Here is a 15634-nt window from a genome sequence, read left to right on the forward strand (position 1 = left end):
AAATAAACATTTTATCTAAGTTCTTCACCAAAGTTAATGAAAGCAACAAAGTGAACTCCTATTCAGATTCTTTCCTTTTTATTGGCTTTAGAAGGTCCTTCTCAGTTTACAAGCCTTGTCTTATCATGTCTTGATCAAAGCAAGGCAGGGCAATAGTGATTTTGATCTGAAAGGAACCATATAATGCATTTATTAAAATGATGTAGAGTCAGGCAACTAAAAGAATCTATGTCACTGTGGCTTTAATTAACCAAGACTAATCCTATATAAACAAGTCAGCATTTAAACTTGGAAAGAAATCATAGTGGTATCTCCCACTCCCACAAGATAACCCTGAGCACCTTCCCTTTAACTGGAACTGAATTCCTAATCTCCAGCCCTTAGAATAGGGGTGGTTGTCTTTATAAAGTGCCCTCCTGACCTATAGCCATATTTGCTTCTCCATAATTCATCACCTTTCCCTGCAAAAAAGAGATCACAATGTGGATAGTGTTTGCCAAGAATCTAGGGAACATATCTTTCCTTTTCTTTATATTTTTATCATGATGTCCAATTGTTAAGTTCCAAAAGCTCAGTTTCCCTAGGTTGGGTGAACCGTTTCATGGCACATTTTTTAAAATTATCAAAACTTTTAAAAGTTGCTTGACTTAGCAATGAAAACCAGCCACAACTGGAATCCCCTAGCCAATCACCTGCTAACACCCACCTACAAATTTTGGGGGCTTTGAATAAAGTTTGAGCTGGATCTGAACCATATCTTTTTTTGATTTTTGCAAAAACAAAACCCAACTTATGTTTTGTAAGACCCAAACTATTCCCAGTTCAGTCTGTCTGTTTTAGCAGGGCTATGCCCATAAGCTTGTTATGTTTGGGATAGAGAGAAACAAAGACTTGAGATACAATTGTATGACAAGCAGCTATAATTGCAGATACAGTTATACCTTAGCTCCTTGGTTTCCATAAATGTACTACCTAATGTGTTTTAATAACTATAGAATCATAGGGTTAGAAGGGACTGCAAAGGTCATCTAGTCTAAACCCCTGCCAAGATGCAGGATTTGTTGTGTCTAAACCATCCAAGACAGATGGCTGTCAAGCCTCCTTTTGAAAACCTCCAGTGAAGGAGCTTCCACAACCTCCCTAGGCAGTCTGTTCCATTGTCCTCCTGTTCTTACAGTTAGGAGGTTTTAATATAAATCTGCTATGCTGTAGTTTGAACCCAGTGCCTCTTGTTCTGCCCTCTGTGGCAAGAGAGAACAACTTTTCTCCATAGTTTTTATGGCAGCCTTTCAAGTATTTGAAAACCCCTATCATATTCCCCTTCAATTTCTTTTTTTCCAGACTAAACATGCCCAGTTCCTTCAGCCTTTGCCCATATAGCTTGCATTCCATTCATTTGATCATCCTGTCGCTTGTCTCTGCATCCTTTCCAGTTTCTTCACATCCTTTCTATACATTGGTGACCAAAATTGGACACAGTGCTCCAGCTGAGGCCTAACTAGCACCGAGCAGAGCAGTACTATTACCTCCCGTGACTTGCAACCTGTGCCTCTGTTAATGCAAACTAAAATTGCATTTCCTTTTTTTTGCAACAGCATTGCATTGCTGACTCATGTTGAGGTTGTGATCCACCACAACTCCCAGATCTTTCTCACCAATGCTGCTGCCAACCTAGTTATCCCCCAGTCTGCATTTGTGCATTTGGTTTTTCTTCCCTAAGTGTACCACCTTACATTCCAGAATGTGTCTGAATGTCTCACTCATGCCTAAAAAAGGGCACTTTTTATAATGGCCAAGTGTGTTTCAGTAGTTTCCTCCTAGACACCTGCCTAGTTGTAGGGCAGATCTATAAAAAAAAAAAAAAAATTCTTCCTTTCCTTACACTAATTTTACCTTCATTTGGCTAGAACTATAGATGGACCTAAATCATAGTTCAAGGTCCAACCAGTTTTGAAGTTTGGGGCAGTTAGGATCAAGATCTCAGCATTGTGGCTTAGTCCTGTCTGTAGCTGGAATACATTCAGACTGCTGATTTTACACACTGTGGGTGCTTTTAAACAAGAACAAAACAATCAGGAAAAAAACCCTCATTAGTTTTATTTTTAGTATCCTCTTCCAAATGGTACAATAGAACTAGCAGAAGGAACGTGGATGGTGAGGCCTCTCCTTTAGGAAGGATTACAGTGCCTGGTTAAACCTAATCTCTACTTGTCTCTGTACAATATTTTATCTAATTTATTTCAGGCATTTGTAAGGTGCTCATCACTACTATAGTGTCTAAGAGCTTTATTTCACTGAGCAGCAGAACAATATTTCTTTCAAACCTTTCAGAAGTCTCTTCTGAGCGGATTGGTTAAGCAATGAGGCTACAAGGCAGAAATAAGTACCTGTGTACTATGCTGATGAGTGCTGTAAGCATGTCTACAAATAAGTATTACTGTAGTAAAATAGAAATAGCCAGACATTACAGGGTTTTAGGGGGGTGGGCTTGGGGCTTTTTTAGAGCACAGATAATTTAAAGGTGCCCCAAAGTGTGGTAGATTCTTCCCAAAAGGTACATGGAACACAGTTTACACAGTTTCAGTTTTCAGTCTAAGATCTCTATCCTGCAAGGAACTCTGTTTGGGAGTGTAACTCACCTGTGTGTGTTTTTTACAGGTCCCACTCCATGCTGATTCATAGAGAATAGGAGTTGATATAGCCCCCAGCTACAAAACCTTGATTCTTTAACTCAAGATGTAGCAGTTCAGCTCATGCTTTTAGCTCTGGTGATCTCTAGTTCAATCCCTACGTGTTGGCCAAGGTGGTGGCTGTCACAGGTGGACTCCCATTGACTTCACTAGGGTTTGATGTGGACACAGCGGTCTGACTGTGCGTGGGATGTTTCAGGATTGAAGTTTAAGTGATTGTAGTCAAACAAGGTTGATCTCTCAAGATATGTTGGCCACATTCCACAGAACAATCTTCTTGTGATAGCAGCTGGTGTTGGTGATTCTAGATCCTTCACGTTTTCTTCTTCTGTGTTTCTACCTCACATGTTGACGTTTTTGACTTTTTACACGCAGGGGTGTACCATCACTGTTACAGTCTACTTGCCATATTTCTTTTCTTGCACTCCAGTCATGAGTCTGAGAACTTTGCAGCTGAAGAACAGTTCAGAAATGTAAGTGGTGAGAATGGCACAAGCATCTTTGTGTGAAATGCTAATTATTATTACAGTATGTCCATTAGTCTCTGACATCCAGGGATAAAAATTCATATAGATGCACCAGAATTGAATGTTTGAAATGCAGAATTTTATTTATGCATGTGAACTTTTCCAATGTGGCAGTTGGGAATGCAACAACCAATGCATGCTTAAAGACAAATTCAAAAATGAATGAGCAGGCCTTGGGGGTATGACCATTCATATATTTGAGCCTACAAGTGCATTTTCAACTTAGGTTTTGCTTTAAAGTTTAAAGTCATAATTTTACTTTAAAGTTTATAGATGATAAATATCTATGTTCAAGGAACTCAGAATTAAAGAAAAATTCTTTGCTCTCAATTTCTAACAAATCCATTTACTAAGGGGCATATTTGATTGTGAACTTATATAATAATTTTCTTTTTCTTTTAAACTTCCCTTGCATTGCTTTGTCCCTAATTTTAAAAAGCAATGACAAAAGCCCACCATTAATTGTGACAAAACACATAACAAAAGCGAACTACTCAGTTTTTCAGAAACAAGAAACCGTATAAATCAAAGTAGAACAAAGTAACAGTTACCTAACAGCCCTGACTATGCAAGAAATGCTTGGGGTTGAACCTGGTGCAAGGCAGAGAGCCCATGCATTAAGCCACGCAGAAGACTTACTTTAAGATCTTACCTGGCGTTTATAGGGGTGGAGGGCCCTCCACTGATCCTCTGGAATGGGGTGCATTTTACTTATCAGTGTCTGATCCATTAAGTGAGAAAAAGGAATTGGATTAATGTCAGTATTGTGGTGGCAGCCAGAATACCCAATCAGAATGGGTCCCCATTGTACCATGTATAGTACAAATATATAGGAGCACATGGTCCCTGACTCAAGTAACTTACACTTTAAGGGCCTGATTCAAAGCCCATGGAAAGGTCCCACAGACTTCTCTGTAGGCTTTGGATTAGACTGTAGTGGACTGAACCTTCAACTTGTTCCATCTGTACCTCTATGACTCTCGCTTGACTTCAACAGGCCTTTGCGTGGTAGAAGGGTACACCAGCAAGGAATAAGTTTCAGGTAGGGGTCTAAGATGACAAGTGTCATGTGAGAGTGATACAATCCAATGTATGTAAATTTTGTAGAGATGTTATATAGATGAGCTGCCTCAGGTTTGATTTTGATCTTGCAGCCAAGTATATTTCTCTTTCTAGCTAGTATCTGTGAAGAATCTAGGGGATTTGGACAAAGTTTGTTAAATGACAGTTTATCTCTGAATTTTCATCATTTTACAAGGGTGAATATGGTACAATTACGCTGTAGAAAAGGATGGCGGCACATTATATTATATTGCATTAATTTTATATGAAGATTTATTTGCCACTCATGACAATGGACTCTGAATGCCTTACAAAAGTCAAATAAAAATGCAGACATATATTACTTTGTATACCACTAGTTTCAGAGTATCATTTGATCTATGTTACATGAATAAATGCTGTGTGCTGTAGTAAAGATTTTCTTTTCTTTTGAAAAAACATAACTTGTCACCTTCTTTAAAATCAGGATTTGGCAAACTTATCACAGCTCTTTGGATCTTTATAGGGAAAAGCCTTTTCCTTCTCCTCAACATTTTTAAATATATTTTAAGGGCTAACTGCTTGTAAAATGTCATTTTTTTTTCAAAACAAAGCTATTTTTGTTCTAAAGTTGTATAGAAAGTGCTTCTGAAATCACAAGAATTTTATGTCTTTTTGCCTGTCTTTGAATCAAAAATTGTCCAGCTGATCCGTGTTAGAAACTGTCAGTCTTTGTGCCAACTTTTAGTCTGGTGCACTTAAATAGGCCCAGTCATAAAGACTCCATCCCAATGAAACTGGATAGACCTAAAGAGAAGTAAATGGTAGGTTGTCATGAACTCTACCAGGCTGCACATAGTCTCACCGGGCTTCCGGCTGTAATAAACCACAAGAATGAAAGTGGACTAAAGCCTTGTTCATGATTTTCTTAGAAACAAAGAAGCAGACAGTATATGATTGAGATCCGTTGATCCTTGCAATTGTAGGAAGTTAATACTGATCATCTGGGATATACCTATTCCAATGTAATATGACCCTTCACTGAGTGCTCCAGAGAAAGATTTATTAACTTCAGTGTCTCCACAAAAATAGCAAAACTTCTTTCCTCAACACCTTTGTTTCATAGAACACATCCTATCATAACACAAATAACTGATTCCTCAGTTCACTGGCAGTTGAAAAAAACCACAAAGTAACCAACCCTGAAAAACCAAAACAACAACAACAAAATTGCAGTTGGGTCAAATTGAAATGGAAAATTCTGAAAAATGTTGTTGAGTTAAAAAAGTCAACAAAAATTAGTTTCAGTCAAACAAAATATTTCATTTCCAAGACTAAATTTTTTAAAAGAAGGGCTAAATTCACAAAATGGCCAGGAGGACCACGCTTACCCAGGATGTGGAAACTCGGGTTCCGTTCCCCCCCATCCTGATGTGGAGAAGGGATTTGAACTGGGGTCTCTATAGTGCAGGTGAGTGTACTAATCACTGGGCTATGGTATAGTCTGGGGCACAGTGTGCTCAATCTCTGCTCTTGAAGCTGTTCCACTGTGTATAAATAATTAAAATAGCCGTTGGAGCAGGGACTTGAATTTGAATCTTCCACATCTTAGGTTAGTGCCATAATGATTCCCTCTCTTTGGCCCAGTTGCTATTAAAATATTTTATACAACATGGATCAGCTCCCACAGGGCAGATTGAGAGAGACCCACCTCAGACTATCCTATTGCCCAGGGGTTAGGGCATTCTTGCAATATGGGAGTGATAGAAGAAAAAATATGAGATGTTGCTGATGAGGATATGAATCAATTATACAATTTCTGACCCAAGATGGGGACAAGAAGGTTGTTTTTCTTGGGCAATTGTGTGTGTCACTTTTTTAAAAATTAGCAATTCATCTCTTTTGTGTGAGTGAGACTGATGTAAGAAGGCAAATCAAAAATAGAATTGAATCCTGTGTTCCTTTGGTTGCCAGTTTGGGGTCTGTAAGAAATTTTCTTGCTCTGGATGTTGGCTAGAATCCTGATGTTTTCACTTTCTTCTGGAGTTCTGAGCAGGGATCAGGTGGGCCAGTCACCACCAATTTCCTATGTTGGTAGAACAAATGGGGGTTCATATTGTTTGTTGTAAAAGCAAAAATATGGTGGGTACTTTCCAAACCCAGAGAGAGACACAATCCCTGCCCGAACGCACACGCACAGTCTAAAGGAAAAAGAGATAGGGAAGAAGGATGGCGAAAGTAATGCTATGTACAAAGAGGACAATCAGAATGCTGACAGGCCCATTCCATTGGTTATAAGTTTGTATGAAATGAAATACCTGGTACCGACAGGTGCACATGGCTCTTCTCTCTTCCTTGCAAAAAACAATCCAAACAGCAAACTCCACTCTGGTCTTGGGGCCCCTGTGATTTGGACTTATAGAGAGAGAAATATTTATTAGGAACAATTTGGTGTGCTAATGATATTTTACAGTATTACAATAATACTCACCTGGTAATGAGGTCATAACCAGATCGGGCACTGAATTTTTAAAATAGAATTTTTTTTCTCCAGTGTTGTAGAGTGAAGCCCGTGACTCCTTAATTTTGGAAACTTTAGCTTTTTCAGTGGCAGGAGAATATCTAGTGGACATGACTACTAATAAACTAGGGCCAACTTTAAGGGAGTTGGATTGGGCTACTAGAGAAGATACAGAAGGGCATTCTTTCTGGGGGATCTCTATCAGAAGTGTCCAATAAATATATTCTGTACAGATGCTCTGCATTACACTCATCCATTTAATATCATCCTTTTCCCTTTAATTTTTAAGCATAAACCCATTTGAGAGAGAAATTTCAGAATATAATTGTCCATCAGGCACAGCGTGGATAGGACCAGATGGAGTCAAATATTCCAATCAAACCTTTAATGAAGGTAAGAAGAATTCTGCTGAATGGTAGCTAAGAATAAATTGTGTTTGTGTAATTTGAACTTGGTCTCCAAATAACCTACATTGCAGCTAAAGATTTCTTTAAAGTGGATTTTATTTTCATTCTCCAGAGACATGCCAGAAGAACTGAGTCCCCCATTTAAAATGTGTGAGTTGGGAAGCTTGTGAATTATAGCATTTCTGAGGTTTATAGGGGAGGGAAAGAGGGTCTATCAGAGAGACTAATAAAGGGAGAAGCCAAGAAGTTCCTTTTTTTTGGCTAAATGGCTACTGTTTCTCTCCATTTAGGTCATCTAAAAGAATAATATCACAGACTGCAGACTGTAAACACAAATGGTTCTCATTTTCCTGAAGTATTGTATACCTCAACTAGCACTGTAGGCTCAACCTATTGACTATGAACTTTATTTAATCATAATCAAGGTTGAAAGTTACAAGAACTGTTAGTGGGTATTTTTAAAGGATCTATTTAACTTTCTGTACTCCTGTTTTTCTTTTCTCTCCTTGAAGCAGCTGCACTCTTAGCTGAGAATGGTAAGCAAGGAATCATGTACTTGTTCAGACGTGGGACTCATGAAGAATTTGGATATACCTCTCTCATTACAGCTCTGGCATTTTATTTCCTTCTCTCTTGCTGGACTGCGGGCTCTGCTGTTGCTAGTGGCCTGGTTATACCCATGCTGTAAGTATTGCATATCTAAATTAATAGCTTATATATAGGAAAGGCCTATGATGGCGAGGTAGTTGTATGGGTTGGAAAATGAAGGCTTCCAATAGGAATGCTGTCATTGCTTTGACTGGGTCACCTTGCTGGAACAGGGTCACTCAGCAGAAGTTTAGTTGAGTAGAGGGGTAAAATTGCAGAAGGGAAATGAGGGAGAAAACATCCCCATAATAGCTATGGATGGGGCATAACCAAAACCCTAAACTTGGAAACCCCTTACATTTGGAGCAAGCATTCAAACTGGTTTCATCTCTATAACAGTAGTTTGGATTCAGACTTTGCATTTGGACCCTGTGTCCATAATGGACTGAATTTAAACCCTCAACCTGAATATGTCTAAATGTTGGGGAAGTTTGCATCTAGGTCTTGCCTTTGTGGTTCAGACCAATGTCTTCAGTTAGTAGGTTGCCGCATATTAGTGCGGAATCCTTACAGTAATGGTGGGAGGATGTAGTATGAATACTGATGTCATCAACCTATAAAGGATGAATTGCTGATGACTGGAGAATGGGTAACCAATGTAATATCACTTAGGCGTTGAAGGAATCCCTACGTTTGAGAGAGTTTTGTAATATGAAATCTTCTGGCTTTTCTTTGGCTAACACTTTTTTTCCTGAGAGTTGATATCTAAATCCATTTTTCTCTAGAACGTAGTTGCTAAAAGCCTGGCATGTCTTTGCTTAAGTAGATATTGGGTAGTCTATACGTCTAACAGCAAATTCTTGTGTCTATGAAAACTGGTAACCTGACATCTACGGCCCAATATACCTGGATGCCAGACATCAATAAAATATATCAGTTACACAAGTAAATGAAAAGAAAATTGAGTAATAGTGAGATATGATACTCCCCAAATCCTTCTAACTTCAGGTAATACAATGCCTCTTCTGACAGGGGAATAGTTGTACAAGCCCAAGACTTTATTCAAAGCTTGAATTCTTTGTAAATTAAATATATTTTACAAGAAATAAAAAACTATGACTGAACCCAACAATTTCACCTTTATGGCAAGGCTGTCCATACTGAAAATTCTTGTGCTGCAGTGTAGCCTTTTGTTGAGTGCAGGGGACTGGGACTCCTGGGTTCTAGTCCTGGCTTCATTAGTGATTCACTGTATGACCTAGGGCAAGTAACCTTTCTTCACTTCAGTTTATCCATGTGTAAAATGGACATAATAATACTGTCTGTGCCTAATTCACATGGTTGTTGTGAGGTGTATTTAATGCTTTAAAAACCCTTTGGAGATTCTAGGCTGGAGCTATAGAAGTGCAGATTGATGTTATTTGGATTGGCTTGACTGATATACCCCAAATCCCTGCTATCTGAAGGTTATCTTCATTTAAAGTGCTGCAACGGCACAGCTACACAGCTGGAGTGTTTTGGTGAGGACACTATCTACGTCAATGGGAGGAATTCTCCCATCTGTGTAGGTACTCCATCTCCCCAAGAGGTGGTAGCTAGGTCAATAGGAGAATTTTCCCATCGGCCTAGTACTGTGTGTCCTGGGGATTAGGTTGGTTTAACTGTGTTGTTCAGAGGTGTGGATTTTTCACACTCCTGAGTGATGTAGTTATACTGACCTAATTTCTTAGTGTCGACCAGGCTTTAGTGTATGCCTCTAAACCTCATTGTCACTGAATGTTGGAGAGCATTAAATATTGCATCATACTATACCCCCTCTTTTTGAAAAGCAGTTGATATATTAGCCTCTTCATACAAAGTGAGGGAAACTTGGTAGGTAATTCAGTGCTGTACTAGAGGCTATAGTGATAGGCACTAAATCAGTGGCATAATAAGGCCCCAGAGGACCCTGGTGCAAGAATAGATTGGGACCCTATTCCCAGTTCCAAAATCCACTCCCCTTCATCTCCCACATAGCCTCAATCCATCCTCTAATCACTGCCTCGATCTTCTGCCTCACCACCTTAGTGCAGCCCTTCCAACCCCCAGCTGCTGCCTAGATACTCCCAGCTCCTGCCTAATTCCCCATAGCCTCAGCCTAGCCCTTCCATCCCCCAGCTCCTGCCTAGCTTCCCTCCACTCCCCTTTAAATCCACAGTTTGCACCATGGGCCTCCCTTGCTCCCTTCTAGGTCTGATCCTGTTCCCCCTGCCCCACTCTCCCTCAACCCTGCTCCAGCCTCCTTCAATCCAGTCCTCAGCTCCCCCAGCCCTGATCCAATTACTCTCCAGGTCCTGTTTAGCTCCCCTTCTGCCCCTGCTTCCTGGAGCTGTGTCATAACATTTTTCCCAGATCTGGACCCTAGCGTCCAAAATATGGGTGTTAGCATGAAAACCTCCAAGCTTAGTTACCAGCTTGGACCTGGTAAAGCTGCCGCCAGCCAGGAATTATACAGTGCCTAGCTCACTGTGGTCTCCCCAAAACCTTCCCTGGGGGACCCCCAGACTCAGATGCCTTGAGTCTTACAACAAAGGGAAATAACCCCCTCCCCTTGTTTCCTTGGTACTTCCTCCCAGGCTCCCCTCCCTGGACGACCCTAGGAGATTCCCTGCTTCCAGTCCTGGAAACACAAGTACCAAGAGATCTAATCTCTCCCCCTCCCCCAGAGGGTATGCAAAGTCAGGCTTAGTAAATCTAACACAAAGAGATTTTCCCCTTGACTTCTTCCTCCCACCAATTCCCTGGTGAGCTGCAGACTCAATTCCCTGGAGTCCCCACTAAAGAAAAACTCCAACAGGTCTTAAAAAGAAAGCTTTATATAAAAAGAAAGGAAAAAGGACATTAAAAATAGTCTCTGTAATAAGATGACAATATACAGGGTCAATTGCTTAAAGGAAAAAAATGAATAAACAGCCTTATCCAAAAAGAATACAATTTAACACATTCCAGCAACTACACACATGTAAATACAAAAGAAAACAATATAAACCTATTGTCTTACTGTCCTTGTACTTACAACTTGGAAACAGAAGATTAGAAAGCCAGGAGATAGAAAAATCACTCTGAGAGGGTCAGACACAAGACAAAGAACAAAGAACTCACACCCAAAACTTCCCTCCACCCAGATTTGAAAAAGTCTTGTTTCCTGATTGGTCCTGTGGTCAGGTGTTTCAGGTTACTGGTGTTACCCCTTTACAGGTAAAAGAACATTAACCCTTAGCTATCTGTTTATGACAAGCTGCCCTTCCCCAGCACCCCAACTTGGTCTCCTCTAGCTCTGTTCCAACCCACTGCAACATTCTGTACCTTCGAGGAATGTCCTGGAACCCCCATAGTGCTCATTTTTATATCATTGTAATCTTACCTTACAAGGCATGCCATGTAGGGTATCAGGGGAAAGGTTATGATCTGCTGAAAGTCATTTCTCTATCCATATATGTATTTCATTAATGCATGTGAAGTTGTGAGAATTGTGCAGTATAGTTGTCACTAAAACATGCTGTAAATTGGGGAATCAGCCAGGTATTGGTTCCCCAGAGGCAACAGGAAGGAAAGTAACCAACACCTAGGTGGGGTATCAATCAACTAGTGCAAGATGATATATTCCTGGGTACAGTGCTGGGAGCTGGGGGGGGGGTTTGGCTGGTGTGATTCATGAGTGGCTCTGGGAGCATTCATGCAATCTAGCTGGGTGTGGGGTTCCACATGCTGTTGTGCTGAGTGATTACAGCGCCTGGAGGGGCTTGCTGCTGGTCACTAGCAAGGCATTGTGAGAGAGAGTCCAGGCTGGAGAGAGTTAAGGGGGCACAGCGATCCTACAGTCCCAGGCTGCACCCCGGGTGGGGGGATCCCATCACAGTGGTGCTGTGAGCAGGATGAAATACATAACTAATTGTACTGAGCAAGATTTGCATTTCATACACTGGTGTAAACATTTTAAGTGAGGCTTTAAGTGTGGTGGCTAAGGACAGTCAGGAAGAGACTTTGTTATTTTCTGTTTGCTTATTTCGGGAAAGGGAAGTAGGGACAGAAAAACAGGAAAAATGACTGAAAGCAGTGAAATAATTGCAAAGTTGGAGCTTTTCAGATTACAGATTGCAGAAAAGGAGAGGGAGTCCCAGAGACCCTTTCAATTTAAAGAACTGGAGATAAAGGAGAAATGGGAAGAGAGAGGGGGAAGAAAGAGAGCAAAAACAACTGGACCTGCTAGAGAAGCAGAACCAGAACCCACTAACCGATTCCCAACACTCCAAAAATCTGCAGTTGGGATCTTGCATACAAGGAGACAGATGATATTGATGAATATCTGCCTACCTTTGAAAGGCTGTGTGCAGTGCATGAGATCCCTGATGCCAAGAGAGTTCCTACCCTGATTGCAAAATTAACTGGTAAAGCTCTGAATATAGTCAATGAAATGCCTATTGAGGATTCTTTAGACTATTGTAAATTTAAAAACACTGTTTTGCAAAAAATCCTGAAATACATAGAGCTAAATTCAGGAATCTTGAGGGCTATTGATATGAGTAATGGGGAATATGTGAACAAAATGAAAGATTTTCCCCTCACCCACTTTCCCATCAAAGTTGGTACAAGCTTTGAGGGAATGTTGGATTTTGTTGCTCAAGAGCATTTCCTAGGCGTATATTAGGCTGATGTAAAGTGGTGTCCATGGGACAAAGATGTAAAGTTGGTGGATGAGATGGCATCTCTTACTGATCCTTTTGAACAGACCCAGGCATCTATTGAAAACATACCACTGAAAGAGGTGTTTAAATCTGGTGGGAAAGGAAGATCCCATTTTATCGCTAGCAAGAGGGAGGATGGGTGGGAGGCTGGGTACTCACCACTCGCAAACCATTCCTCTAACCCTTCTCCCAAATTGCTTGTAAAAGCAGAAGAGCCCAAAAGGTGCTATCAGAGCAATTCCATCGATCACCCGAGGAATAAATGCCTTGTGCTAGGAGGAAGCAGCCTACCAATAGCTCATGTTAATTCTGTTATCCTCAACACAGAACCCCCCCAGGCAATCGAAACCTATCATATTGGTTTTGTGAGATTAGCCTCTGCAGAACCAGACATGGAGCATGTTAAGGTTGTTGAAATTAATGGCAGGGAGTACTTCGGGCAGAAGGCTACAGGTGCCCAGATCTCTCTGGTTAAGCAGAGTGTGGTCCCAAAGGCCAGCATATTACCTGACCAAATGGCAGAGACTGTGAGGATGGGTGAAAACAGATTAGTTGTACCACAAGCTAAAGTCCATGTGGTGTGGGAAGGTTTGGAAAGTATTTTGACTATGCGGTTAAAGGAACACCTCCTAGTCGACCTGCTCCTTGGTAATGATTTTTTTTATGTAGCTCAGGTTAAGGTATATGCCTGCAACAAGAAAGAGTTTTATGCTGGGACCCCCGAGGGAATGGTAAGGTCTCAGGAACTGCTGAGAGAATGGGAGAGAGTCTCCTTGATTCTTCTGCAGCGGGGGAAGCCACATGCTTCTAAGTGGGAGGATGGTTGAGACCAACTCCTGCATTGCAGCTGGAAGCAACACCACATCAGGAGAAGATGGAGGTGTAATGCCTTCCAGGGAGAGAATTGTCCAGGTTGTTAGCTGCCAGCAAGTTGAGCCAGACCCAGACCCCACTCTAGGGAGCATAGAGAAATGTATCCTGTGGGAAGCCCAGAGAAAGATGATGGGATCTCAGAAATCACTGAACTGGGTGAGGATCCCTGCAACTCTAACACAGGGAAGCAGCATACTTTCAAGTATGGGAGGGACTGAGACTAGCTCCTTTCCCTGCAGAAGGCAACATGCCCTTAGGATTCAGGGCAGGAGAGATATTGTCAGTGACCAAGAAAACTGTCCCATTTGTTAGCTGGCAGAGTTTTGAAGCTGAACAAGAGACAGAACCCTTCCTAGGGAGCACAGAGAAAGGAAAGTAACTAACACCCGGGCGGGATATCAATCAACCCATCAACAACCATTGTGCAGCAAGGGAGCTACAATGCAGTGACTCACCTGCATGAGGCCACACCAAGAGAATTGATAACCTTGCCTGGAAACTCAGCAGTGCCCCCAGACATACCTGGACTTACGTTTTCCAAGCACATGAAGTGAGGGTATAAAACAAACAGAGTGGACACATACAGGGCCCTTCTCCTGCCCCCACCTATGCTGCAAGCAACCAAGACACTGAGAAGAAGACAAGTCTCTGTTAAGATTGGTCCAGGCTGAAGGAAAAAACCTGTATATTAAGGGCTGCAATATCCAGTGGGGTGAGAAAAACTGCTTAAACTGAAGTGTGTGGTAAATCTGTTCAGATTTGACAAAGGCTGCTGAATAACCACTTTCCATTGTTGAAGGGGTGAACCAATTAATACATTTTCATTGCCCATTTTGAGCAGTGCAAGATGGTATATTCCTGGGGTACAGAGCTGGGAGCTGGGGGGATTTGTCAGGTGTTTTTCTGTGTGATTCATGAGTGGCTCTGGGAACATTCATGCAATATAGCTGGGTGTGGGGCTCCACATGCTGTTGTGCTGAGGGATCACAGTGCCTGGAGGGGCTTGCTGCTTGTCACTAACAAAGCATCGTGAGAGACAGCCCAGGGTGGAGAGAGTTAAGGGGGCACAGCAGTTCCACTGTCCCCGGCTGCATCCCAGGGGGATCCTGTCACACCCCCCTCTTCTTGTCCCCCTACCTCTGCTTCAGATGCCTCCATCTCTGCTCCAGTCCCCTTTCCCCACCCTCAACAGCTCTGAACTAGTCACTCAGTTCTGCTCCAACCCCCTGTCCCCACCTCCAGCTCTGAACTAGCCTCCCCCAGCTCTCCCTACCCCTAGCCATTGCTTGTTGTCCCCCCAGTTCCCTGCCCCATGCAAAGTGGCCCATGCTTTTACCTTATGCTCTGTCTCTGGGTGGCTGCCATGTCTTCCCTCTCTAGAGCCCTTCCTCCGCGCCCCCCCCCCCCCCCCGGACTGCGATTCCCTCATGCCTTCTGCACACCTCTTTGTTGACTGCTCATGCCTGGGGTCACCCCATCTGGAGGAGTGCCCCATCCCAGCCTCCTCTCTGCCTTGTGGGGCCAGCAGGCCCTACTTTCCCCCAGCTGCCTGGCTGGTTGGGCCCCCATAACTCCAAGGACCCTAGTGCTACTGGAACAGTGCTGTGTTACAAAAACAAAGCTGACAGAATGAAATGCCAGGTTAGCAGAGAAGAAGGAAAACATCCTGGAAAATAATGTGTCTGGCAAAAGTAGTGTCCTAATTTTCTTCTCCTCACATGCAGGTACACAGGAGCTTTATATGGCAGGATAGTTGGCCTGATTCTTGTGTCCATTTTTGGTGTTCAAACCAATGAACAAGGGGCGTGGATTGATCCGGGACTCTTTGCTGCTGTTGGCGCTGCTTCTTTTTTCAGCGGTGTGTCAAGACTAACCATCTCCCTCACAGTTATCATGGTAAATGTATTAAGTTCTCAGATATTTGGCCAACTTGCAGGCTAGGGTGGCCTAAATCTTCCGCTGTCACAACTAAATGAACTCCACACTCATGCCGCACAGACACAAGTTCATAAGTGGGAGGCTTGTTGGGTTAGTTTTATTTTTGGTTATCTTGGGGTGTTTTTGCAAGGATTTTCATTAGCAAAATATGTTTGGAATTGGCACCTAAATTTAGAGAGAAGAGAATCCATTTCTTGTCGCCATAGTAACAGAGGTGTCAATAACGTACAAGCAAGGAAGAAGAATCCAGGACCTATGTTTTTGATTAGTTTTAAAACATGGATTATTATATTTAAATATCTTACACCTTAAGTGAGAGGTGACT

The 15634-nt window shown here is 42.0% G+C and overlaps 1 protein-coding gene across 1 annotated transcript in view; it reads left to right on the top strand.

Annotated features, from left to right (window-relative positions):
• LOC115645047 (chloride channel protein C-like) overlaps positions 1–15634 on the top strand; it is a 107492-nt gene that overhangs the window by 21597 nt on the left and 70261 nt on the right. The window contains exons 8-11 of the mRNA XM_030549452.1: positions 3066–3163; positions 7069–7172; positions 7699–7870; positions 15096–15267. Coding sequence (XP_030405312.1) covers positions 3066–3163; positions 7069–7172; positions 7699–7870; positions 15096–15267 — 546 coding nt within the window. The remainder of the gene's footprint in view (positions 1–3065; positions 3164–7068; positions 7173–7698; positions 7871–15095; positions 15268–15634) is intronic.

The sequence above is a fragment of the Gopherus evgoodei genome, chromosome 2 (genome assembly GCF_007399415.2).
Source record: "Gopherus evgoodei ecotype Sinaloan lineage chromosome 2, rGopEvg1_v1.p, whole genome shotgun sequence".
In the NCBI taxonomy this organism is placed as follows: domain Eukaryota; kingdom Metazoa; phylum Chordata; order Testudines; family Testudinidae; genus Gopherus; species Gopherus evgoodei.